The sequence below is a fragment of the Notechis scutatus genome, chromosome 1 (genome assembly GCF_049901735.1).
Source record: "Notechis scutatus isolate UNSWTSFEM ecotype Mainland chromosome 1, rNotScu1.2, whole genome shotgun sequence".
In the NCBI taxonomy this organism is placed as follows: domain Eukaryota; kingdom Metazoa; phylum Chordata; class Lepidosauria; order Squamata; family Elapidae; genus Notechis; species Notechis scutatus.
Genome location: NC_142009.1, coordinates 88,546,383 through 88,572,049, shown reverse-complemented (window position 1 = coordinate 88,572,049; position 25,667 = coordinate 88,546,383). Strand labels below are relative to the sequence as shown.

At 35.4% G+C, this 25,667-nt stretch overlaps 1 protein-coding gene across 1 annotated transcript in view; it reads left to right on the top strand.

Moving 5' to 3' along the window:
* UTRN (utrophin) overlaps positions 1-25,667 on the top strand; it is a 359,787-nt gene that overhangs the window by 231,782 nt on the left and 102,338 nt on the right. Inside the window, exon 54 of the mRNA XM_026666216.2 lies at positions 8,317-8,473. Coding sequence (XP_026522001.2) covers positions 8,317-8,473 — 157 coding nt within the window. The remainder of the gene's footprint in view (positions 1-8,316; positions 8,474-25,667) is intronic.

Sequence of the window (25,667 nt, the reverse complement as noted above, 5' to 3'; positions counted from 1 at the left end):
TGCTGTTGTTACTTCGAATGATCCCTAAATGAGCTGTTGTAAGTCGTGGACTACATGTATACAGGTAAAAGGGATCCATAAACAAAACACTGCATAGAATGATTGTAAAAGTAACTCCAAAATATTAAATTGTTCTTTTGCATGGCACTGCATACGACTTTCATGGCAAATAGCTACCATGGATCCCAGAAGAGCATGTTGCTGCTGCTAACTGTCTATTTATTAAGTCAGACAAGCTTCTTTTAAAAAGAGTTACTATACATAAATGAAATGACCTGCATACTTCACTGTCTAATGGTAAGAAAAAAGCAATCTTAAAGGAGCTCATTCATTGTGTATGCAGCCTGCCAACATTAGAATGGATGATGCCAGTTTATTTACTTATTTACTGATTGATAGCTGATCTGTGTCCCAAAAAATGAAACCTAGGCTGAGTGATGCCTTGTGGGACTCAAATCTGTAGGTGATCTTGATCATCAAAGTATATAATGAAGGAAGCTGTGAGTCTGTGTTGTATTTTTGGGTTGTGTGAAATTAGTAGTGGCTCTCAGACTAAGGTCCATAACATTGATATTTTTTCAGGCAATAAGTACAGGGGTCTTCAAACTTGGCAGCTTTAAGACTTGTGGACTTCATCTCCCAGAATTCCTCCTCCAGTCATGTTAGCTCAGGAATTCTGGGAGTTGAAGTCCACAAGTCTTAAACTTGCCAAGTTTGAAGACCCTTGCAATAGGAGAACCAGGCTGTTATAGTGATTAAAACACCAAGCTACAAACTGGGAGTCTGTAAGTTCTAGTTCCAAGTTGGCCACGAAGCCAGCTGTGTCCCCTTGGGCCAGTCACTCTCTCTTGGCCTCAGAAAGGAGACAATGGCAAGCTACTTCTGAAACCTTGTGAAGAAAACTTCAGGGACCAGCCCTTGCAATCACCAAAACTGACTTGAAAGCACACACATACACAAATAATAAGATTGGAAACAAAGATTTCCCCCGTCTCTTTAATTAGCAGCATGAATTATGCAAAACTTGCATTCATATGGAATATGTGACCGTGTCTTCTGAATATGTGGATCCTCTTCTAAATAAAGAATTTCCGGATTTAAGGATCATAATCTGCACAAAGATGAAGCAAAAAGCATACACTCAAGAACCCCTCTTAGCCTCATCCTTAATAGAGAGAGATCAGTGAAACAGATTGATATTCTTGGTCCTCAAGATGTAGTAATTTCAGTAATCAATGCTCCTCTCAGAAATGTGCAGCTATAAGATTATCTATTTTCATAGTAAGCTCAATTCTCATAACATCAAAATAAATCCAGACTTTTAAAACCTTGTTGCATGGAGAGCAGGGCAAAGCAAGTTAAAGAAACATGGCTAGTGATCAGCATGCTGTGCAGAATCAGAGTTTAATCTTAATATTAACAGCATTAAAAGTTCTAAGCAGTTTGTCTAATAGGAGCAGTTAGTCTTATGAACAAATGATTACATTATAAAGAATAGCTGCAAATTATAATGCAACTGGCAATTCACTAGAGGCAGGAATGTGAATTGCATCAGAGAAGCAGACATCTGAATTTGGGATATTTCCTTATACTCTTCTATGATGGCATGTATCTCTAAATCATCCAGGCCCAACAGTTAACCTTTTACAAGCATGGCAGGTAAATGTTTATCTTTCATTTTATTTTCAAAAACATTTTTGTAAATAATACAATGTCATGGTAGTCTACCCTTTATTACCTGAGTTTGATAAGTGCCCCATAGCAATATACCCTGATGTAAAATTTCTGACCCATGATCTGTGAATATTTAAGCCAGAGGTCTCCAAACTTGGCAACTTTAAGACTTGTGGACTTCAACTCCCAGAATTCTCCAGCTATGCTGGCTGGAGAATTTTGGGAGTTGAAGTCCACAAGTCTTAAAGTTGCCAAGTTTGGGGACTCCTGATTTAAGCTAATGGAATTTTGTATTTTATTTACTTTGAAAGAGTAATAGAGATAGTTAAAGAAAACATTGTTAATGCCTGGTGTTTCTAATCCTTCTCTGTCAAATTAGAAAAACAGGGAGATTTGTATGCTAATACATTAACTGAGAGCTACAAAATTCTAGCTCTAACAGTTGAACAGCTTGGTGTTTCTTGAAGATTAATTTTTAAAAATAAAACTTTATTAAATTTCAGAAAAATGTAAAATACAAAAAAGCAAAGAAGAGAGATTTTTTTTTAAAAAAGGTAAAGGTTGGGAGAGTGCAGATATAGAGGAAAAAATGCTATGGGAAAATATAACTTCTGAACTTCTTCAATACAGATAAAAAAACCCTACAGTATTTCTATCAGCATAAACTAGATAAGTCATTAAAACCTGAAAGTAAAACTATTTATTTCAGATTCAAGCAAAAAATCCAAAAGTGGGATTTTCCAAAAGTAGAAACAAGCTAGACAAAGTTTAATTAAATTATTCTTTAATTAAAGCAAACAGTTGTGTAACCTCTGCCAACTCCATTAATTTCATCATCTGTTCTTCCATTGTGGGTATATGTGAGTCTTTCCATCTCTGCTCATAGAGAAGCCTTGCTGCTGTTAACATATATAAGAACAAAGTTCCAAATATTTTTTTCAATAGGTTTGTCTATCAAACCTAAAAGAACAGCTTCTGGCTTCAATTGTACATTCAATTTAAGAATTCTCTTAAGTTAAAATACATATCTGATTTCAAGAAGTCTTAACTTTTCTACATGTCCAAAGTACATTCAAATTGTTTACATTTCCAACGTAGATTTGGCATACCCTTATACCTCTTTGATAATTTGTCAGATATTAATACCATCAGTACATACTCTTATAAAAAATCATTCAAATTATAATTCAATGTAAATTTCAGTCTTTTACTCCGTATATGCTCCCATTGACCAAGTATTTCTTGGAGATTATTCATCATTTGGGAGAATGAATGGTTCTTGCTGCGTTATAGTCATTTATTTCAGCCTGGCACTAATTTTAATGTCAGAATATGCAGATGAGATAATGAGAGTCAATCTTACAAATGGTGCATTGCAATTACATTATAAATGGTTTTATGGTTGAGTTTGTATTTTTGGCTGATGTTTTCATCACAATGTTCAGTTGTTCAGGTGCTTTGTTGCTGAGATAAAAAATAATTGTATGATATAGATGCTCCATATAATAACATCAGCAGATACGAAGTTTGAATTGCATTCTATGTGCAGAACCTCAATTTTAGTCAAATAGAAACATTTCTACTAATGCATCAATGGAGAGACACACTGAACAAGTCAACACTTGACAAAGAAGAAGTGTAGTACTGAGGTAGTTATGGGACAACCCATAGAAATACAACTATAATGCAACTTGGATAAAGGAGATGAGTAAGGATAAAAAAAGAAGTGGAAATGAAAAGAATTCTAATAACAGCAGAAATGGTAGAGAAAAGGCAAGGAAGATCAAGATTTGGTCAGTATCAGATGAAGATGAATTGATTGGTTTTTAGTTGAAACATCTGCTCCACATACCTGCTCATTACCAAGCAGTTTAACAACATATTGCAAGGAAGTAAAATGGAAAATTGCTGAACATCTGGCAAAACTCATTTGATTATGAAAGTTCCAACCAGAGCTGCAGCACCAGCAACTATAGGCCAATTACCTGCTTACCAACAATTTCAGTTTGCTAACTGATGTGATGACAAATGCAGTTCAACAGCATCTAGTTGAAAACAAGCTCTTTCCTCTTGAAACAGCAGAAGAACAAAAGGTCAACTCCTAATTGACAAGTTGATTTTTGGAAAACTGCAATGGAAGGAAGACCAACCTGAAAGTAGTTTCAATTGATTATAAGAAATCATTCAACTCCCTGCCACGTGATTGGATAATCAAGAGCCTAGGAATAACATCAGAGGTCAGAAGCTTTGCACGAAGATCAGTGACACAATAAAAGGCACCGTTCAATGATAGACCATTAAGAGGTTAATATCAAGAGATGACTCTTTCAAGAAGGTTCACTATCATGATTACTCTTTGTCATTGCACTGATTCCTCTGTCAACAATAGTGAATAAGACAGGCTGTGGCTATCAAACATTAAAAGCATCTGTCAGGCTATCCCACTTCCTTTACTTAGACAGTCTGAATTTATATGGAAAAACACCATCTGAAATAGAATTGCTGCTCAGCATTGTTGGTATATGCAGCCAAGATATTGCAGTGGAGTTTGGACAAACATGCCACCCTCACTATCAACACAGGAAAAATAGTAAGAACTGAAGGAATCAAAATGCCTTATGGAAATAACATCAAGAGTCTGGATGAAGACCATCATTACAAATAGCTGGGTGTCCTTCAAGCTGACAAAATCAAGCATGCTGAAGTCAAGAAGAAGGTTAGAAATGAAGACATGGTGGGACTGAAGAAGTCCATGAAATACCATCAAGGAATTAACACTTGGACAATTCCAGTCATTAGATACAGAGTTGGAATAGTGGGCTGACTCAGGCAGCACTAAAAGCCTTGGATAGGAAGATCAAAGAAATGATATTGAATCATGCTGTTCTTCTATGCAGTGATGGTGACAGACTTTAGTTAGTAAGGAAAATAGGTGGGTGTGGGAATGTTGCAAGTGCACCAAATAGTTAAAGAAGAAAAGGGGCATCAGGGTATCTGAAAACCTGAATATCTGGAAAGTACTAGAGAGACTAAACAGGCCAACAAGAAATATCAAATAAAGAATAGGAAAGAGATATGACAAGGCAAAATGTTACATGAGCAGCTTATTAAAAAATAACAGCCAAAGCAGATAACATCAGGACCTGGCTATGGTTAACTGAAGAAGAGTTGAAAAAAGAGACAATGGGTTACTTCTGGCTTGCACAAGACCAAGTCTTAAGAACAAACATCACCATAAACTTCCTTTTGTTTAACTATTCTTTGGCTATACAACTTGTGTTTTAAGTCACTATCTTTGTGCATGACCCACTTTTTCTTGAGCTTATGCCATCTAAATATTTGAGCCACAGCTTTTTATAAATATATAGGGAATATTATCCTATGAAATACTTTTAATTAAGATGTCTTTTGAAGTATTGTGACAAAAGAGAAAATTAGGTAAAAGAATTTGATGTATATAAATAAATAAATAATAAATAAATAAATAAATAAATAAATAAATAAATAAATAAATAACATGTATACATTGGTGTCTCAATATTTAATAAATGAGTGTGATTAATTAGCCAATAGGGAACGTTGACAGGTCATGCTTTTGCTATAAGAAGTTGTAGGAAGCTAAACAGATAATATAATTAGCAATAAAATTAAGAGATTTTCACATCAGCTTCAGGGGCATTCAGAAGCATCCTAGTAAACATTCAGAAATGCTCTAGAGCAAAATTAGAAAAAAGAATGTTAATGTTTAGATGGATACTCCCTGCTAATAGATTATTATAATTTATTTTACCTTTAGATTTGTTTGCATGGGCATTTTGTTTGTTTGTTTCAAGCTGTCTTTATTGATATTAGATTTATTGTTTAAAATGATTAGGGATTTTGTTACATTATGTTTCACTATCACTTTCAATATAAAATAAACATATTGTTCTTTCTCCTGGGCAAATACAACTAGTCATTGACATACAACATTCATTTAGTGACAGTTTGAAGTTACAAGCTTCAGCGGGTTGAGGATCTCTTTTCTATAGGATTAAGTGGACATGGGATAAATTAAAGGAATACTGAAAGAAATATTGTAGATATTTTTTATGGAAATAATAGCAATATGTCAAAGAATGGAATTGAAGCAAATGCTATAGAGGTTAGAGTCCAAGGGAAAAAGATAATGAAAAGGATGCTATTCCCTTGCAATATTGAAAAATGGTAAAGTTATGGATGTAAATATTATAACTAGAAATGTATTAAAAGTACTTTGCAATTTTCTTATAGAATATTTATATGACTTGTTTATGATGCATGTTAAGAGAAAAATGTAATTATTTTCCAGTATATAAAGGAAAAATAGCAAGAATGAATGCAAAGACTACAGAGGAATCAGCTGATTAATGATTAAGTAGTGAGCAAGTGTGAGTTGAATACAAAGGTGTTTAATTTATGGTTTGGTCAAATAGAATGAATGAGGATTGAATTGCCAAGTAAATATATAAAGTAAGAATGAATGGGTCAAGAGGAAGACTAAGAAAGTCAGGACTGAAAGGTGAGAATGAAATCCCCAGAGAGATTAGAAATTTAAAGAGTGAAAATCAATGAATGGTATGTGGACGTAGCAGAACAAGAACATTTTCAAGGGGGGAAAAGACATGGAAAAGTGAAGTAGATGAAACAGCTGTAAACTACATTCAGCTATGTTTTCACATCTCATGCCTTTGATCTGTTTATTTTATTAACCCATAAATCTTCGTATATAATTTATCCCAAAAGGCAATATATATATATATATATCCATTGTTTTACTTTGCTGTGAAATGTTACTGTGACAGGAGGAGGGGCAAGAATTGGGCACTGGAAGCCTTCTCTTTTTGGAGTTCTCCATTGGCTGAAGGGAGAGGAAATTCAACAAAGCCTTGCTGTCAGCTGACCACTTACCTTTGTACTACTTTTTTTTGCTAAGGCTTATGATGAATGAATTAATGCTGTGTTGAGATGGTTTTCATTGTAGCATGGGAACACTCCTTTTCACCTTCCCACAAAAAGAATTTATGACTGTCTCTATAATCCACAAGAGACACAGTGGCTCAGTGGCTAAGATGCTGAGCTTGTCAATCAGAAAGGTCAGCAGTTCGAATCCCTAGCGCCGTGTAATGGACTGAGCTCCTGTTACTTATCCCAGCTTCTGCCAACCTAGCAGTTCAAAAGCATGTAAAAATGCAAGTAAAAAAAATACAGACCACTTTAGTGGGAAGGTAACAGCGTTCCATGTGCCTTTGGCATTTAGTCATGCCAGCCATATGACCACAGAGATGTCTTTGGACAGCGCTGGCTCTTTGGCTTTAATAATGGAGATGAGCACCACCCCTAGAGCCGGAAACGAGTAGCATGTATGTGCGAGGGGAACCTTTACCTTTATCTATAATCTACTAGAAAATATGAAATCTATCTTCATACAACCGACTTAAATGGACTGGTTTAGTATGTTTATATCATGCTAAAAAATTTTTGTTAAATTTTGGTTAGGTGTTTTGTGTTTTATAATGCTGTGTATACTTCCCTTGTATGGTTAGTTTATTGTTCGGTGCTGTGTACGAACTAAAACAAATTGTTATTTGCTAACTAGGTTGAGAATTGGATGCACCTATTGCATTAAGATTAAACAACTCTTTTTCTGCTGCTAGAATTTCATTCTGAAAACTAAAAACTTTTATCAGAAAATTAAAGTGAGAACTTTTAATTGGAGTCTTGGAGCCTAGGTGACATGTAGGCATTAAAATTGTTTATCAGTTGTAATGCTCTCAATAGTAATATTATTGAACATATAGATTTGAAGGTGAGATATGGGATACTTTTACCATCATTCTAGGAAAAATATGGCTGTAGAAGATTGTAACAATTTCCTTACAGTGTTTATGCCATGTGTTGACATAAACAAGGGACTAAATAAAAGAGATCTGACATCAGATCAGTATAGTTACACTAACAGCATGTCATTTTAACTAAAATACTGCACAGTGCTCTAGTGATTTATTGATTTAGCAAAATGCAAAATATAATCAGTATCAACAGTGTTCATCTGGATGATGGTTAACTCTCAAAAGCTTATGCTTTTCTGGAAATGTGATAAGTTAAATGGAAATTAAAACAATTGCCTTCAAAAAATTGGAGAGTATGGGAAGTTTGAGATCCATTTATATGTTGCCCAGATTTGCAGGCAGTGCAGAAGAAAGACAAGCTTTTGGTGCTTTTATTTATTTTTAACACATTTAGAAATCCATTAAATAAGATTTTAAACTGCACTTTAGTATCATGGTATTATTTGTTTTTTGTTTTTTTACTGGATTCATTCCTTTATAAATACTTTTCAAATACATGGAAGGCATCGTTTGTTCTGTCCTTTGCATATAATGCAATAAAGAAAATTGCATTATCACTTATATCTTTTATGTACACTGAGAGCTTATGCACAGGAGACAAATTCCTTGTGTGTCCAATCACAGTTGGCCAATGAAGAATTCCGTTCTGTTCTGTTCCCTTCCCTTCCATATTCCATTCTGTTCTATTCACAGTACAGTATTTGACAGCTGAAATCTGGTCTGTTTTAATGCAGCACAAAACTCCTGAAAAATATGTTGAATCTTATTGTAGGGCTCATTTGGAGGCAAGTGCAGAGAAATGGAGTAAATTACTGATGTCACTGGAAGAACTTATCAAGTGGCTAAATTTGAAAGATGACGAATTAAAGAAGCAGATGCCTGTTGGTGGAGATGTTCCAACTTTACAGCAGCAACATGACCACTGTAAAGTAAGTTTCTTAATTTGACATTATTTCATCGTGAGCATGTTTCAGTAAATCCTTGTTTTATTTAAACAAGAGGTAAAAGATAGAATTGCCCTCCAATTAAAATGTTGGATACCTGACTGCAAACCACTGAGTTCTTTCCATAACTAGCAACACAGAAAAAGAAAAAACACAGTTTTGTTTTGGAGGGTTCTATTCTGGGAATAAAGCAGTGTTTCTGAAGAACTCAGTAACTGCTGATCTTAGATATAGCTTTATGAATACATCTTTAGACATCATTAAACCTAAGAGGCCATGGGTACCTTGCCAACTGGGTCCAGAAGCCAGGTATAAAAAGTTAAGTAATGAGGAAATGAAAAATATTCATAGCTTTTGGTCGATAGACAAATATCATCAATGTTGCCAGTATTTTTTAAAGCAGAATTCAGTACATGTTTGATACCATATTTTAATGATTCATTTCAAAAAAGCATTTCTTGGCTCATGGAGTGTTTAAATAGATGCAGAGTCATTCAACTTCTCTGTGTTTTAAAAGAAAATGTGAATTGAACTTTAGAGAGAATTAGAGAATGTAATATATTTAACGTTAAATTTAAAGAATTTAAAGAAACAACAAAAATGTAGCACTCATCTTTTTTATCGTCCAGCATTGGTACTTTAGAATATGTGCTGTCAAAGTGAACATGGAGTATTTCTACTTGTACTAAAACTGTGAAATTTGTGGTTTGGGATAAAGCCTGATGGATCCTTTTTAATCATGACTCCTTAGTTTTGAATTCCTTCAGAAGGAGACATTTGATTCTGTTGTCATTTAAATATCAGGCACATGTTTTAACTACTCATTTAAACTCTTCAGAATAATACTTACTATTCACTTAAGTGTTGGATAAACTGTTTCTACATTTCTATATTTTAAGGTGATTTCCCTCCCTCCCTCCCTTCCTGCTCTCCCATCTACATACATGACTAGACAGCTTGCATTAAACTCGATAAACTACCAGATGCAACAATAAAAATGCATAGCAGCTGAACATCATAAGATTGGTTTGGGCTTCCGGTTTGAGCTTCTTCAGCGACAGACCGAAACTTCATCTCTGCGAGGCTTCGATCCATGCTCGCTGCTGGAGAGCCCCGAGCCGGTGGCTTCAGGGCTAAGCCATCCCGTAGAGGTGGTGAAGAGGGGGGAGACTGCCTGCAGGGTTGAGGAGAGCCGCATCTCTCCTCCCCAGCTGGCCATTACTCCCTTTCCCAAAGGCAGTTGCAGTGGTGGTCAGAAATGGCCACTACAAAGAAGAACTCGACTGGAAAAGAATGTGCAGGAGGAAGATAAGAGGAGAAAGTTTTGGTTGACCGGGTCAAACAGCAAAAGCAACAAATAAGGTACCCTGGAATTGAAACTATTGAAAAACAATAACATTGTTCCCTAAGAAGATTTTAAGCTGTGAAGGAGAGAGAAAAGGGAAAAGATTTTGTTTTTTTTCTCCTTTTCCTATACTGACAGCTAAGAGACTTAAGTAAGAAATTGGAAAAAAAATCCACTTTGACATCAATAGGCATTTAATGCTGAAAATAAAAAGTCAAAGGGATAATAAAGATTTCTGGATAATTAAAAGCTTTTGAAAACAGGAAAGGAGAGAGGAAGAATAAAAGGGCGGGATCTGGAAGGGAGGAGACTGCCTGGAATTAAAAAAGAACTTATAGCAAAATCTCAACAAGACTTCCAAAAGATACATTCTAACTGAAATATCGCAACAAAAACCCCAGGAAGAGAAAGTCAAAAAAGAAATAAGAAGATATAACTTGGGACTATCTGGATTACTTGATGATTTCTGGATTCTTGGTTATTGTTTTGAATGACTAAAATCAATCGGGTGGTTGTTCAAAACTTTTTAAAATGGCTCCACTTTTAGAAGAACTGAAAATGGAACTTAAAAAGTACAAAGAAGATGCACAAGAAGGGAGAGGTTCTTTTGGCTTTGTATTTCAGTTTTTAGAAATGGAGATTTGGAATTATGAGAAACAACAAGAAATGCCTGCAGAACAAGAAGATTGCGACAAAGAAGAAGCCATCTTTAATGAACAAGTAATCTTAGCTGGGGGGGGAAAAGGAAAGGGGGGAAAGAGAATGGAAAGTTTAAGATTGGGAAAAACAAGTCCAAAAAAAAAAAATAGAGTGAAAAATAAGTATAAAATCAGAAAGCAACAGAAGAGGGAAATGCAGAAGAGAGAATTAGAAATAGAGAGACAAGGGGGTAAAAAGGGGAGGGAGAAGATGAGAGGGAAGAAAGAAAGGAAAAGAAGTCATAAAGGACAGAAACAAAATACAGAGAAACAGGGCCTATTTAGAGATAATGGGTGAAAATTTAATGGAAAAGGGGATTCTGCAAAGGTACATAAGATAGTATGGTTATATTAGAAACAGAAATAATTTTAGAAAATATGAAACAATGTATGATTAAAATGTCTGATAAAATAGCTATCGTAATTCAGTGGAATGCTTGTCAATAAATAAATGTAATAAAAGGTATATTTAATGATTTATAAAACATATGTGAAGAGAAATAAGGGAAAAATTAATTATGGAGATTATATGTGTTTTTAAGGAAGTATGATATTTAATTGAAAAGAAGTGTTAAAGATGTTAAGATTTTAATGATTATTAATGATAGAACTGAACTGAAACGGAATGAGGGTTTATAATTACATATATTTACAATCTTTTTTTTTTAAGAATATAGTGTGTATTATAAGAATGTACCAAGCAGAATTCAATTGGAAGTTATGTATTATGTATTATATTGAAGGTCATAACCTTAAGGTATATATTTAAGTTTAAATAAGAGTTTAATTGATGTAATTAAAAGATGTAAAGGTGTCATACTCCAGTTAGTAACTACAGGAGAAAACTTGTTTAATGAGAAAAGATAATATGAAATTGAAGCAGAACAGAAAAAAGTATAAATATAATGATTTGAATTGAGATGAGATAATCAAATTAAAATCGAGAAAATCAAAAGAGGGGAAAAACTATATAGAAAATGTAAAATAGTATAAGATATGGAATAGAAATGTAAAATAGTATAAGATATGGAATAGAATAGGAGCATGAAATTGAGTTTTGTGTCTGTATAAAGAAGTTCAACCCGGGACCATGCTATTTTCAAAAAAGATGTTTTACTTGTATTTTGTATGTGTGAAAACCCAAATAAAACTTCATTTAAAAAAAAAGATTGGTTGGAACCTACAATCTTCTCTCCTACTTGTACTAGTTTCTATACTGACTTCAAGTCTATATAACTGAGAACCAAGTAGGCACTTAGGCCTTGAGCAGACTTGGTATTCAGCAGGTTCTGACCATGTCATGCCCCTGGTGGAGACTGACTCTGAGGAAGAGGAGGAACAGCCAACAGGGAGTGGGAGTGTGGCTCCAGAGGTGGTGGAGGAGGCTGGGAAAGGGCAGAGGCCAGCTGAGCAGTCAAAGGAGGATCCAGGCCCATCCCCTATCCATCCTAGGTCACGCAGGGAGGAAAGGATCAAGGAAAAGCGAGGTCTACTCAAAAGGAGATTACCATGATCCTCCTCGTGGCTTGCAGGTGGGAGCTATGTATATAAGTTTGCAACTGCACAATTAGAATTGCTGACGTCAATTAGTGTTCACCTTGAAAGAGGCTTATCTTTGCTGGCGTTCTTCCCATGGACTTTTCTCAGTTATTTTCTTGGAGTCTATAGTTAGTTATCTTGGCTTGCTTCAGAACTCTCATCAATGCGGTTTGTTTTGGTTTTTCTGTTTGCCTCCTTATTTACTTTTGTGACTTTAAACTGTGCCTAATAAAACAGTGAAGTTAAGTTGAAGGCTTTACCAGACTGTTTTGGGTTATTTTGAGAGACTATGGGTCATCACAGACCAGTTCTGGAGAACCGGTATTGGAAATTTTGAGTAGTTCAGAGAACTGGCAAATACCACCTCTGACTGGCCCCGCCCCCATCTATTCTCTGACTCCCGAGTCCCAGCTGATCGGCTAGGTCTTCTTTTGTTGCCCTGCACAGGAGAATGGAGCTGGAAAGCAAATTAGTGGAGTGGGGAGGGAATGGTATTTTGCAGTAACCTTCCCCTAGGAGCGGGGAGGAAATGGAGATTTTACACTATCCTTCCCCTGCCACGCCCACCAAGCCATGCCCACCAAAGGCACGTCCACAGAAGTAGTAAAAAATGTTGAATCCCACCACTGGCCTTGAACCCATTTTTTGTTGTTCTAGTTCCCTTCCAATCATGTTTTCTCCAAATGAGCATAATGTATTATGGGAACTACACCCAAACAGTAGAAAGAGAAAGAAAGAAAGAAAGAAAGAAAGAAAGAAAGAAAGAAAGAAAGAAAGAAAGAAAGAAAGGAAGGAAGGAAGGAAGGAAGGAAGGAAGGAAGGAAGGAAGGAAGGAAGGAAGGAACTTATGAAATACATTTATAAACATATGGATGAGGATGAGGACATGAAAATATTTGCTGTTGCCCCTGTCTAATATTTATAGCCTGGGATAGATCTCACTCCAAAGTTGGTGTGGATTCTACTTCCTATGAGGACTCTTGAGTGATATTACTAAATAGAGTAATAGTTTCTTCATTATAATTTAATGGTCTCCATTAAATTTACCTTTGCCTTTGCACATAAGTTCAAAACTTATAATAACACATGATTATTTTAACAGTGGTGCTTTGGTAATTACTGTTACTCTGATAAATTCTACTATTTTGACACATTTTTTTCATGGAAAGTACTGGATCTAATTTGGTGCTGCAAAAAAGATCTTCCACCTCTATCTCCCCTCCCCCCATTTTTATTGAACTGTTAATTTCAACTGAAGGAAGTTTGATTACAGTGTGGAGGAAGAAATCTGTTTTTTTTTTAAAATCACCCTATTATTCTTTTTAATTAAGTGAGATGAAGAACGTAGGGACTCTAATAAGAGATCTGCTTTCCCCACCTCTCTTTTTGTATAAATGATTGCACAGAACCAAGTTTTATTACATTAAGATTTTATTACCTTAAATAAGGTACTTTAAATAATTTCTCCAACATTAATCTTATTTTTCTTTCAAAATAGCCATGGGTCTGCTTTGCCCAAGAAGAGAACGAATTGATAATCATTTAGTGTTATTTATTTTATAAATTTACAGCTAGAGACTAAATTAATCGATATAATAGCAAGAGTTGTGCACACCTTAGAACCTAAATGGAAAATTAGTTATATCATTGCTGTCCCTTTTTTGTTCACAGTGCAGTAATTTTATTAATTACAGTATCCTTTTCTGTGTAAACAGCCTTTTGTGTATTTTGTTCCTTTTTTCATCATACTAACCTTTAAAACTTAGACAACAGCTCTTTCATGGCTTATCCTAAAAACACTGTGTTTATTTGGCTATATATAACCCAGTCTGAAAATGTTTGATTCCCAAAGATTATTAAACCCTGCTTGTTAACAAAACAAAAATTGTTATCTGTAATTAAAAAAAAAACACTTTCTGCAACAATAAAGTGGAGGGTAGGATAGTGGAATGAAACAAAAAGAAATAAAAAGGAAAAACAGGGCCTAATTGAGATACCTGCAGAGTATTTAATGCTTCCTTTGTCCCTAAAACAGCATGTACTATCTTTGTGAACCTCCTGCAACATTGCTGGCTCATGAATTTGCATCATTTTAGCTGCTTGACAGTTATTTAGTTATTTATTTATTGTACATGTTATTCTGTGGTTATATCTGCCATTCATTCCTAATTCTTAATAACCAGCTTATATACCCCTTTGTCAATTTCTTCTTTATTCAAATCCCTATTCTTAATATTTTTAATGTGTTGTTCTCATTTCCGAATAAGTTGTGGCTCATTTTTTGTTCAAAATTATTAATTTAATAGCTCTCTCTCCTCTTCCCTTTCCCCAATACCTTGCTTTAGAGAAGTAAGCAATAAGCAGCCTACGATCTAGATTCAAATTTCCTTGCTTCATTTATTTAAATGTTGCAAAAATGTGCTTGGACTCCAAAAAAGTAATGTGTTCTTTTTAATGAATTTGCCTGAAGTGTATATTACTAACAGTTATATTTGGCGTAGAGAAATTTATACAAGAAACAGCTGTGTAGATATAAGGACTGAAGAGGGATAGAGTCAAACAAAGAAAAAATAGCCTTTAATAAATATACCTACAAGTAAAATATTTCTATCTCCTGTTTAATTACATTTCCATCTCTGAGGTTTTATTATAACTGCCATGCTCTCAAGCTAGTGAAGACATTAAAAAAAATATTTGTCTGTTCTCCATTATCAGAACTGTTGTGAGCAAAAGAGTTTTCACAAAGAGAAAAAAAAATACAAATAAAACATCTTTTTTGAAAGTAGCGTAATCTACTTACATTTCTTCGTACAGACACAAATTCAGGTTCATGCTCATTTTTATATTCTATTCTATATCTTGTTACTATTTTACATTTTCTGCATAGCTTCTCCCCTCTTTTAATTTTCTCAATTTTATTTTAATTATCTCATCTCAATTCAAATCATTGTATTTATATTTTTTGTCTGTCCTGTTTCAATTATCTATTATCTTTTCTCATTAAACAAAATTTCTCCTGTAGTTACTGATTGGAGTATGACGCCTTTATATCTTTTCCCTAAAGTTGTAACATTCAATATAATACATAACTTCCATTCGGATTCTGCTTGGTACATTCTTAAAATACACACTGTATTCTTAAAAAAAGAAAAAATTATAAATGTATGTAATTAAAACAACATTCCATTCCAATTCAATTCTATCATTAATATTAATATTCATTAAAGTCTTAACATCTTTAACATTACTTTTCAATTAAATATCATACTTCTATGGGAACAATTATAAGCTTTCCATAGTTAATTCCCCCCCTCTTCACTTATATTTTATTTAACTAATTAAAATGTTCCCGTTCCTTCCTAATTCAATTTTATCATTTATTTTATTTCACTTATTTTATTCACAAACATTTCACTAAATTACACTAACTATTTTATCCCTCATTTTAATCATACGTTGTTTTCAATTTTCTAAAGTTATTTCTGTTAGGGATACAACACCCTAGCAGAACGTGCAACGGCAGTCTAGCAGACAGAGAGTGTGTGTGAGATAAAACATTGTTGTAGCTTTACACTCAGTAAGACAGATACACTGTGCAATTAAATAGTTTTTTATTCCAGCAAGAGTTATAGCATAGTCAAAGCAGTCCATATGTCATACACTAAGTTCAGACAGTCCGAGGGTTATTCAGTTTGCAAAGTCCAGTGTAGAAAATAGGTCGTCAACTCACAAACAATCAGTCCAATGATGTATCTCTTTTGCAGTCAGAGATATGAAGCAAAAAATCAAACCTTCTTTTCTTCTCTCAGCAAATGCTCGCAGTAATCATCATCAATCCTTCTCTGTCAGCATTCCAGTAAAAGCCGGCGAACAGTGAGCTCTCTTGCTCCCTCTTATGGCGATTTACAACCGCACCCAAATACTTGGCTTACAGTTTAAAGTGACACACACATTTAAACTAACAAACATATATTATATTTAGCCAAACTAAGTTAGGTAACCAATGTTATCCCTAACATTTTTTATTACTAATATAACAATACAATCTTATGTATCTTTACAGAATCCCTTTTTCAGTTAGATTTTCACCCATTATCTCTAAATAGGTCCTGTTTCTCTATATCTTGCTCCGGTCTTTTGTAACTTCTTTTCCTTTCCTTCTTCCCTCTCCCCTTTTTACCCCCTTGTCTCTCTACCTCTATTTCTCTCTTCTGTATTCCCCTTTTCTGTTGCTTTCCAGTATTATACTTATTTTTTCGAATTATTTTTCTTTTCTTTGGTTGTTTTTTTAAGTCTTAAATTCTCCATTCTCTTGCCCCCCTTTCCTTTTTCTTCCCTACATAAAATTGCTTGTTCATTAAAGATGGCTTCTTCTTTGTCCCAGTCTTCTTGTTTTGCAGTCTTTTCTTGTTGTTTCTCATAGTTCCAAATCTCCATTTCTAAGAATTGAAAAACGAAGCCAAAAGAACCCTTCCCTTCTTGTGCATCTTCTTTGTACTTTTTAAGTTCCATTTTCGATTCATCCAGAAGTGGTGCCATTGTATAAATTTTTTAAACAACCACCCGATTGATTTTAGTCATTCAAATATAATAACCAAGAATCCAAAGAAATAATCCAAATACACGCAAGCTGTTTCTTTTTTGGTCTTTTTTCACTTTCTCTTCCTGGGGTTACTATTTAGTTGCAAAGTTTCAGTGAAAATGTATCTTTTAGAAATCTTGTTGAAGTTTTACTGTAGATTCTTTTTAATTCCAGGCAGTCTCCTCCTCTTCCAGATCCTGCCCTTATTCTTTTCTCTCCCTTCCTGCTTATGAAAAAGAACATTTTTAATGTCCAGAAATCTTTATTATCCCTTTGGCATTTTGTTTTATTTTCAGCTTAATTGCCTATTGATGTCAAAGCGAATTTTTCCGATTTCTTATTTAGGTCTCTTAGTTGTCAGTATAGGGAAGGAGAGAGAAGGGAAAAAAAGCCAAACCTTTCCCTTTTCATTTTCCTTCACTGCTTCCGACTCTTCTTTGGGAGCGATTTTATTTTTTGTAAGTTTAAATTCCAGGGTACCTTAGTTGTTGCTTTTACAATTTAACCCAGTCAGCCAAAACTTTCACTTCTTATCTTCCTCCTGCACATTCTTTTCCGGTCGAGTTCTTCTTTGTGGTGGCCATTTCTGACCACCGCTACAACTGCCTTCGGGAAAGGGAGTAATGGCCAGCTGAGGAAGAGAAATGTGGCTCTCCTCAACCCTGCTGGCGGTCTCCCCCCTCTTCACCACCTCTACAGGGTGGCTTAGCCCCGAAACCAGCCGGCTCGGGGCGCTCCAGCGGCAAGCCCAGACAGAAACCGCGCACGATCGCGGATTTCTGTTTGTCGCTGAAGCCCTTCAAACCGGAAGTCCAGCAAATACTTGAGCTTCTTGAGGTGACTGCAAAGAATTTATTTATTCATGCATAAAATTAGCATGGTAGTAGTATAAGTGGAAGCTGGAAGCAATTTGCTGTATGTTTAAGACTTTGAACTTTGAAAGAAGAACAGAAGCTCCCACAAGAATAGCTAATGCAGAATTCAACAAGGAGTATAAAAGGAACAAACGAGGTGACTAGGCAACACTAAGGATATTCAATTTAGACCTATGAAGAAAATGACCTGGCTTTTCCCTGGGAAACTGTTACTGGGCAAAAAGGGCAAGAAAAGAGCCAAAATTAAAAAAACAAGAAAGAATTTAGAAAAAGAATAATTAGCTGCAGATATTGAAATTGCCAGAAAATCTTCAATAATAAACCTTAAAAGCCAAGTTTTCCTTATCAGAAATATGGTTAACCGCTGTAATGACATTGATTATTTTCAATCAATTGACTGTTAATATTTTTAATAAATTGCAGTCGGAGAGTTTACAACATAATTGGGACTGGAATTTCCATCACTAAGCAACACAGTTGTAATGTGCAACATTTATTTATAAAATTTGTTGGCTGCCCATCTTACCATAGGGTAAATCTTGGCGTTTTACAATTACATATACATAAAACATAAAAAGTTAAAATCAGACATTAAAACCAAGGACGTGGGGAGGGCGGGGATGGAGTGGGAGTGGGTTGGATCTGTTATTACTCAATTGGCCACCTCCATTGCTGTTCCTCCACTGGGGCCTGAAGCTTATAGGTCTTTAGGCCCTTATGAAAATATAGGAGGGCTGGGGCCTACTTCACATGGGGGGGGGCAAGGTGTTCCATAGGGCAGGAGCAACAACAGAGAAGGTCCTCCTCCTGAACTCCACCAGCAGGAATAATCAGGCTGACAGGACCCTCAGTATGCCTCCTCTACTGGCCCCAGTGGTATAGGCCAATCCCAGTGGCCCATCACATGATTGCACTGCTTACTGATGGAAGTGTTGGCACTTCCATGATTAAATGAATCACTGTGGCTCATTAGGTGAGGACATCATTTGCAATCTCCTCCTGCTTTCCCACTGATTTTGCTTGTAGGAAAAATTAAACTTGTAAATGGTGAACCCATGGCTGTGGGGATGCTGTGACTGACATAAGTATGAGGACTGATTGTAGCTACCACTTGTTCAGCACTACTGTGAGTTCATAATAGTCACTGAATGAATGAATGAATATCATTACATGAGACCCACCTGTAGGGCTTGAAGAACTTAATTCATTGATTTCTTAGTTTCAGGAAGGACTGATGGGAAATGGAGAGGAAGGCAGGTCTTTGAAAAGATAAAGTTAAGGATTTGGGTTTAAGGATTTCCCAAGTCTATATAAAAGAAAATATGTGGTTCTGCTTTGGCTTTATAAGCCTGTATTTAAAACATTACTTGAGTGTTTTGCTTGAGAAGGTAAGTTGGAACAAGAAAATGATAGACAAGGAAAATTGTCATATGACACAACATCAGTATGTTTTCCCCCTTCTCTTATTAAGAAAGTTTGGGGGTTGTTTTGCTAAAATATTTTGAGAAAGGAGAGGGATTCATCTGTTCACCAACAGAGCATTTGAGATGTACAGTACTAAGTTGCAATACAATGGAAATTCTGTAGCATTATGGGTTCCTATTTTATAGATTCCTGTTTTTTGTGACTTATGATCAGGGATGGGATCTGACCGGTATAACTACCGGTTCTGTTGCTCTGTGTTGCGCGCATCGCGCGAGTGCAATTTACGATCTGCTGAGCTGCCCGGACAGCTGAGCAGCGCTGTGTGCAAGTGTGCAGCAGTTAGAAAAGACCTTTTTTTCCTGCTTTTTCAACCGCAGCTGTGTCGTGCAAAGCAGCTGCGGTTGAAAAAGCAGGAAATAAAGGTTAGGTAAGAGCCCGGGCATGTGGGTGGGCCCAAACAGCAGCAGACATAGAACCGGTTCCATGTCTGCTGCTCTTCAGAACTACCGGTTCTACAGAAGTGGACAGAACCGGTAGAATCCCACCCCTGCTTATGATTATAGTTGGGACCAGAATTTCCATTGCTAAGCAGGGGGGTTGTTAAGTGAGATGTTCTTTATTGTATGATCTTTTTGCCACAGTTCTTAAGTGAATCACTACAGTTGTTAGTGAATCATCTGGATGTTAAGCAAATCCAAATTCCCCCACTGACTTTGAATGTCGGAAGCCATCTGGGAAAGTCACATATGGTGATCATATGGCCCTGGGATCACATGGACACTGCAATTGTTGTAAATACATGCTGGTTGCCAAGTGTCCAAATTTTGATTGTATTACTTTGGGGATGCTATAATGGTTGTAAATGCAAAGACCAGTCATAAGGCATTATTTTCAGTGCCATCCGAATAGTCACTAAATAAATAGTTGTAGGTTGAGAACTACCAGTACACTGAAAAAGCAAGCTCTGTTGCTCTCTGTAGAGATAATAATAAGCAGTACATTATGTTTTTGTTAACACTGTGAAGTGTGGATATTGTTGTTGTTCTTAGTCACGAAGTTGTGTCCGACCCATCGCTACCCCATGGACAACATTCCTCCAGGCCTTCCTGTCCTCTACCATCCCCCAGAGTCCATTTAAGCTCATGCCTACTGCTTCAGTGGCTCCATTCAGCCTCCTCATTCTCTGTCGTCCCCTTCTTCTTTTGCCCTCAATCGTTCCCCAGCATTAGGCTCTTCTCCAGCGAGTCTTTCCTTCTCATTAGGTGGCCAAGGTATTTGAGTTGAAGTGTGGATAGGCTGAGGAAATAACAGTCAAGATTATCATTACATTTAAAAGAGATACTGTGCTTTTATGCTGTGCACAAATATTCCTGTGAAAGAGTCCATAGTACTTTTGGCATTTCCCTGATTCCTTCTGGTATAATAGGAAAACTCTTACTGAATTATAGAGTGGGCATTTTTTTTTCTTAAAAAGGGGCTAGTTTTCATTGGTGTTTCTGATTATCAGTGAAAAGAGTATTTGGATGTGTCACATCCTATACTGATGATTGATAAAGTGAATGATAGCTACTTTGTGCCCTAAGAAAGCAGAATCATTAAGAGATACATGTACATACGAGGAGACTTGTGAGTTAAATCTTTATAAGAATTTTATGATTTGTAGAAAACACCCTACACTTGAGGGTTCAACAAAGAGAAAGACAGAATATAACAAGTAAATAATGAATGGCTATGAGTTGTTTTCCACTTAAAAGCTCATCTTTGGAGGCTGCTGCAGTTTGTGCCAAATCCAAGTATTTTTGGGAAGATAGTGTTATCTTGGAGTAATAAGATAAATCATATTGATTAGGCAATACTTTCTGTATGCGGTGAAGAAAGGAAAACCAAAATGCCCATTTCATGATTCTGGTTGTTTCTGTTGGAGTACTCCCCCAGATCTACAAAGATTTCTTTTAAAGCTGTTCCTTAGGGTTTGTGTAATCCAAAGGGGAAGAAATTTGTTTTTGGATAAACTGAATTTGCTACTAGGAAATGATACGTTTTAAGCTATTTATCTGCAGTTCCACTGTATTACATAACATGACCTTAATCTTTATAAGAAGCAAAGAACTGGTGAGCTCTGTAAACCTGCATTCTTCAAATACTGAAAATATTACTCAACTGTTTCTGATCAGTCAAGGTTGATTGATGACTATCTTTGATATGACTATGAGATGACTATCATTAAGTGTCATAACTTATGATTCTCGACTCTTGATAAATGTATCTTTTCTTTTATGTGTACTGAGAGTATTTGCACCAAGACAAATTCCTTGTGTGTCCAATCACACTTGGCCAATAAAGAATTCTATTCTATTCTATTCTATTCTATTCTATTCTATTCTATTCTATTCTATTCTATTCTATTCTATTCTATTCTATTCTATTCTATTCTATTTGAAGCTTTTGGAAATTTCATTAGGTACTATCAATTGTATTTATATTTGATCAATAGCCTTATGGACTAGAAACCTCCATTCAAATTAAAACAAAACTCTGAAATTCTATGTTCAGTACCCCATTTCATATTTGATTTCCACGGCCACAAAATGTATAGTGCAATACAAAGGATAAAGCAATAGAAATTTCTGCAAATATTTTCAGTTGCCAAATTGGTAAATTTCTTGCTCTAGCTCAGGGTTGTCAAACTCGATTATATTGAGGGCTGCATCAAGGTTGTGTTTGACATCGGAGGGCTGGGAGTGTTTGGCCAGAATGGGTGTGACCAGCTTGATATCACTCATGTCAGGGGTACCTGTGGTGGCCAAGTGCTAAGACAGGACTTCCCTGAGACCCTCCTTCACTCTCATAATCTCCTTCCTTCCTTCCTTCCTTCCTTCCTTCCTTCCTTCCTTCCTTCCTTCCTTCCTTCCTTCCTTCCTTCCTTCCTTCCTTCCTTCCTTCCTCCCTCCCTCCCTCCCTCCCTCCCTCCCTCCCTCCCTTCTTTTTCCTTCCCCCTTCATTCTCCTTTCTTTTTCCTTCCCCCTTTCCTTATTTTTCCTTCCTTGCTCTCTTCCCATCTTCCCTTCTTTTTCTTTGTCTGTCCTCTTTCCCTTTCTCCTTTCCTGCCCTTTCTTGCATGCTCAAATGCAAAAGGGAAACATTTCTCCTTTTGTTTGTTTTTAGTTTGTTTTTCTAACCCTCTGCCAGCAAAAATGGAGCGTGGGGGTACACACACTTTTGCTGGCAGAGGCAGCAAAAATGAGCCAGTCCTTTGCTATTTCCAGGCTGGCCCCACAGACCAGATCTAAGCACCCCACAGGCTGGATCCGGGCCTTGACACCCCTGCTCTAGCTCCATCAGGATGTGTCTGGCATTGAGTATTAAACTTTTTTCCCCAGAATGAAGGAAATAAACATGTCTCATTGCTAGAAATGAAGTACTGTTATGGGAAGGGCAAAGGAGGCATGACTTACAAAATCAGAACTGTAGAGGATCGTATCAGGAAAATCATAAGAGAACATTGACATCAGAGTTATTAGTTTTCTTTGCATATTTTGCTGGCCTGACTTATGAATTATTTTATGTAAATATTATCTCCAGAGGTTAATAAAGAGGTCGAGAATACAAACATTGGTAGGGATAGGAGGGATGTAACTTAGATAACCTCCACCCTCACAACCCTTTTAAATATCTCATCCTAAATATTTACTTAGAAGCTGAGGAGATTCTCTGAAGCAGACTGCTAGGGAGCAAGAGAAATTCTTTCTTCTGCTGGCAGAGTCCTTGATTCAAGCATTGCCACTAGTGGAAGACGACATTTTATTAGAATGCGAGCCTGTAACTTAATTCTTAAACAGTTAGCAGAACAGTGGGCTGAGACAAACAGGAGGAAAGTGAAAGTTAGACTGCTTATTATAAAGCTTGCTCTAAAAGAGAATGAAAAGACTGGGATTATGTTGAAGTACAGAATAAAACTTTAAAATTGTCAGAACAGAGAGGATCCTTAGATGTTACAAAAGCTTAAGAGAGGTGAAAAATACTGAAATTGGGCTACAAGCAGGGGTATAATGTAATAAAAGTAATGAACACGATAGGATTCAAAATTTGTAGATAGAGAAGAGAATGAAAAGAAAAAGAGCAAAACTATGCAATATGTAAATATATCTTGTCAAGATATATTTGAATAGAAAAAGATGGGGTACAATTAAGGATATTTTTAAAATAGAAAATGTACAGGTAAGGGACAAAACAGAGTCACATGATGTTGATTGATGTACCGAAAAAGTTGGGTAGAGAAACCATAGTGGAACTATTTTTGATGAACTCTATTTTCACTGAAATCCACTATAAACCAAATATGTCCCCTTCCTTCTTAGATTTGATTATATAATAATTAGTGATTCGTGCATTATATATGCTATCAAGACAATATTGTCTCAGTATTCCAATACATAGATTTTCTCCATTATGATATGTCCACAACCTGACCTGTCAGGCATTCTAATGGTGACATCTTTCAATCTGTTGACTCTCATGCCATTCTACAGATTTGCTGGCATAGTTTGGCTAGAACTTTTACTGTTTATTGTTCAGTTGCTTGTCACACTTAGATGTAGATATTCCTTTCATTCCTGTAGTCTTCTGACTTGGTAATGATTGGAGTGCTGGTCTAACTTAATGTTCTAGTAAGAGAAGATATTGTAAATTGGGACTGTCTTATAATGTATGTTGGATGTAAATATCTCTACTGATTTTCATTGTATGCTGCTTCCATCTTTATTTGATTGTCACTAAATCAGTTAGTGTCTTTCCATTAGCATATTAGTATTACCAATTTGAGGTCGGAGCCTCCTTCTGAGTTTGGAGATATTTACTTGTTTTTCCATGTTTATGTTCATCCAGTATCTTTATTGATGTTGTTGTAATAAATTTCTTCATGTCGCTTCTAAGAGTGCGCTGAAATTCTTTGTGAAGTTCCTTTCTGAGAAGTTTGTCATTCTTTGCTTAGGATTCTCTTCTCATCTTGACAATTTCCCCAGCTTTGTTCTGACATCCAGTTTCCTGTCTTATGTTTTTTCATCTTTGGCAGTCTCTTTTCATGTTCTTCCTTAACAACGTCTTTGATTTCATTCCATAGTTCCAGTTTCAGGACTTCAAAACAATCCCTGATGTTCCATTTGAAAAGTGGGTATAAGTTTAAGATCATGTACTGGAAGTTGGTTGTGTTTGTTCTTCCACTTTAACTTAGAATTCTTTTACTTCCTGGTGCTAATAATATAATTAATTTGATTTCTGTGTACTCTATCTAGTGATGTTCATATGTGTTATTTTTGGTTGTTTGAACCCTGTTCAAATGAAAAAATGAAGAAATCACAGAAATGGCAGAACTGATAAATCATTCTGTCATTTCTATGTCCTGCATCATATATTACATTATTTCCCTTACCAGTTCCAACTCTTGATGTCCTACTCCCAAACTACAAGCAGCACAACTATCAGTTTCAAATTGAACTTAGCCATAAAACCTCTCAACCTCCTTTTCTTCTTCATCTATGGAGCATAGATTTGGATAATCATTATGTTAAAAGATTGTCCACAAAGTCTGAAATTATGCAGTTACTAATTGTACTGGACCCAAGTACAGTTGTTGCTATCTCCTTCCTAATTGTGAAAGCAAAAGCATTCCATCTTTGTTTTTCATATCCAGAGTAATTAATATGAACTTCTCACTGAAAATATCCAATCTCACTGATGCCAAAAATATCACTGTGCAGTCAATTAACTTCACTTCTCAGTGTATTGTGAATATAATATAATTAATATAATATAATATAATATAATAATATAATATAATATAATATAATATAATATAATATAATATAATATAATATAATATAATATAATATAATATAATATAATATAATATTATTATATTATATTATATTATATTATATTAATTATATTATATTATATTATATTATATTATTATAATATAATATAATATAATATAATATAATATAATATAATATAATATAATATAATATAATAATATAATAATATAATATAATATAATATAATAATATAATATAATATAATATAATATAATATAATAAATATAATATAATACAATATAATACAATATAATACAATATAATATTATAATATGACTAGAGTAGAGTAGAGTAGAGTAGAGTGGAACAGAATGGACTGGAACGGAACAGAATGGAATGGAACGGAACGGAATGGAATTGATTAGCTGCTGGTCACCCACTTCTTTTTTCTTTACCTTTCCCAGCATAAAAGCCTTCTCCAGAGAACCAGGTCTTCACACAATGTTGGATAATTTGAGCCTTGTGTTGATTTGTTTGATGATCCATCAGTTTGTTTTCTTAGCTGTCCATAGTATTTGCAGGAATGTTCTCTAACACTAAAGTTTAAAGGTTTCAATACTCTTCTAATCCTGCTTCTTTAAAGTCCAACTTTGGCTTCCATAGAATATCACAGGGAATATCATTGCTTGTGTCAGGATTCCAGCGATCACCCTAATTAAATCATGAGTTTCGAGCCAAACTTCAAAAAACTTCAAAGGATTTATTAAAGGTGACATACTGGCATTACCTGTATGAAACCAACTCCGGCATCTGTAATTTGCAGTCACCTATGATCCTGTTCCCCCCCGCCCCGGGTGTCTCATAAATCAGATTCTCCAATTAAGCACGTTCATGGGCTGGGT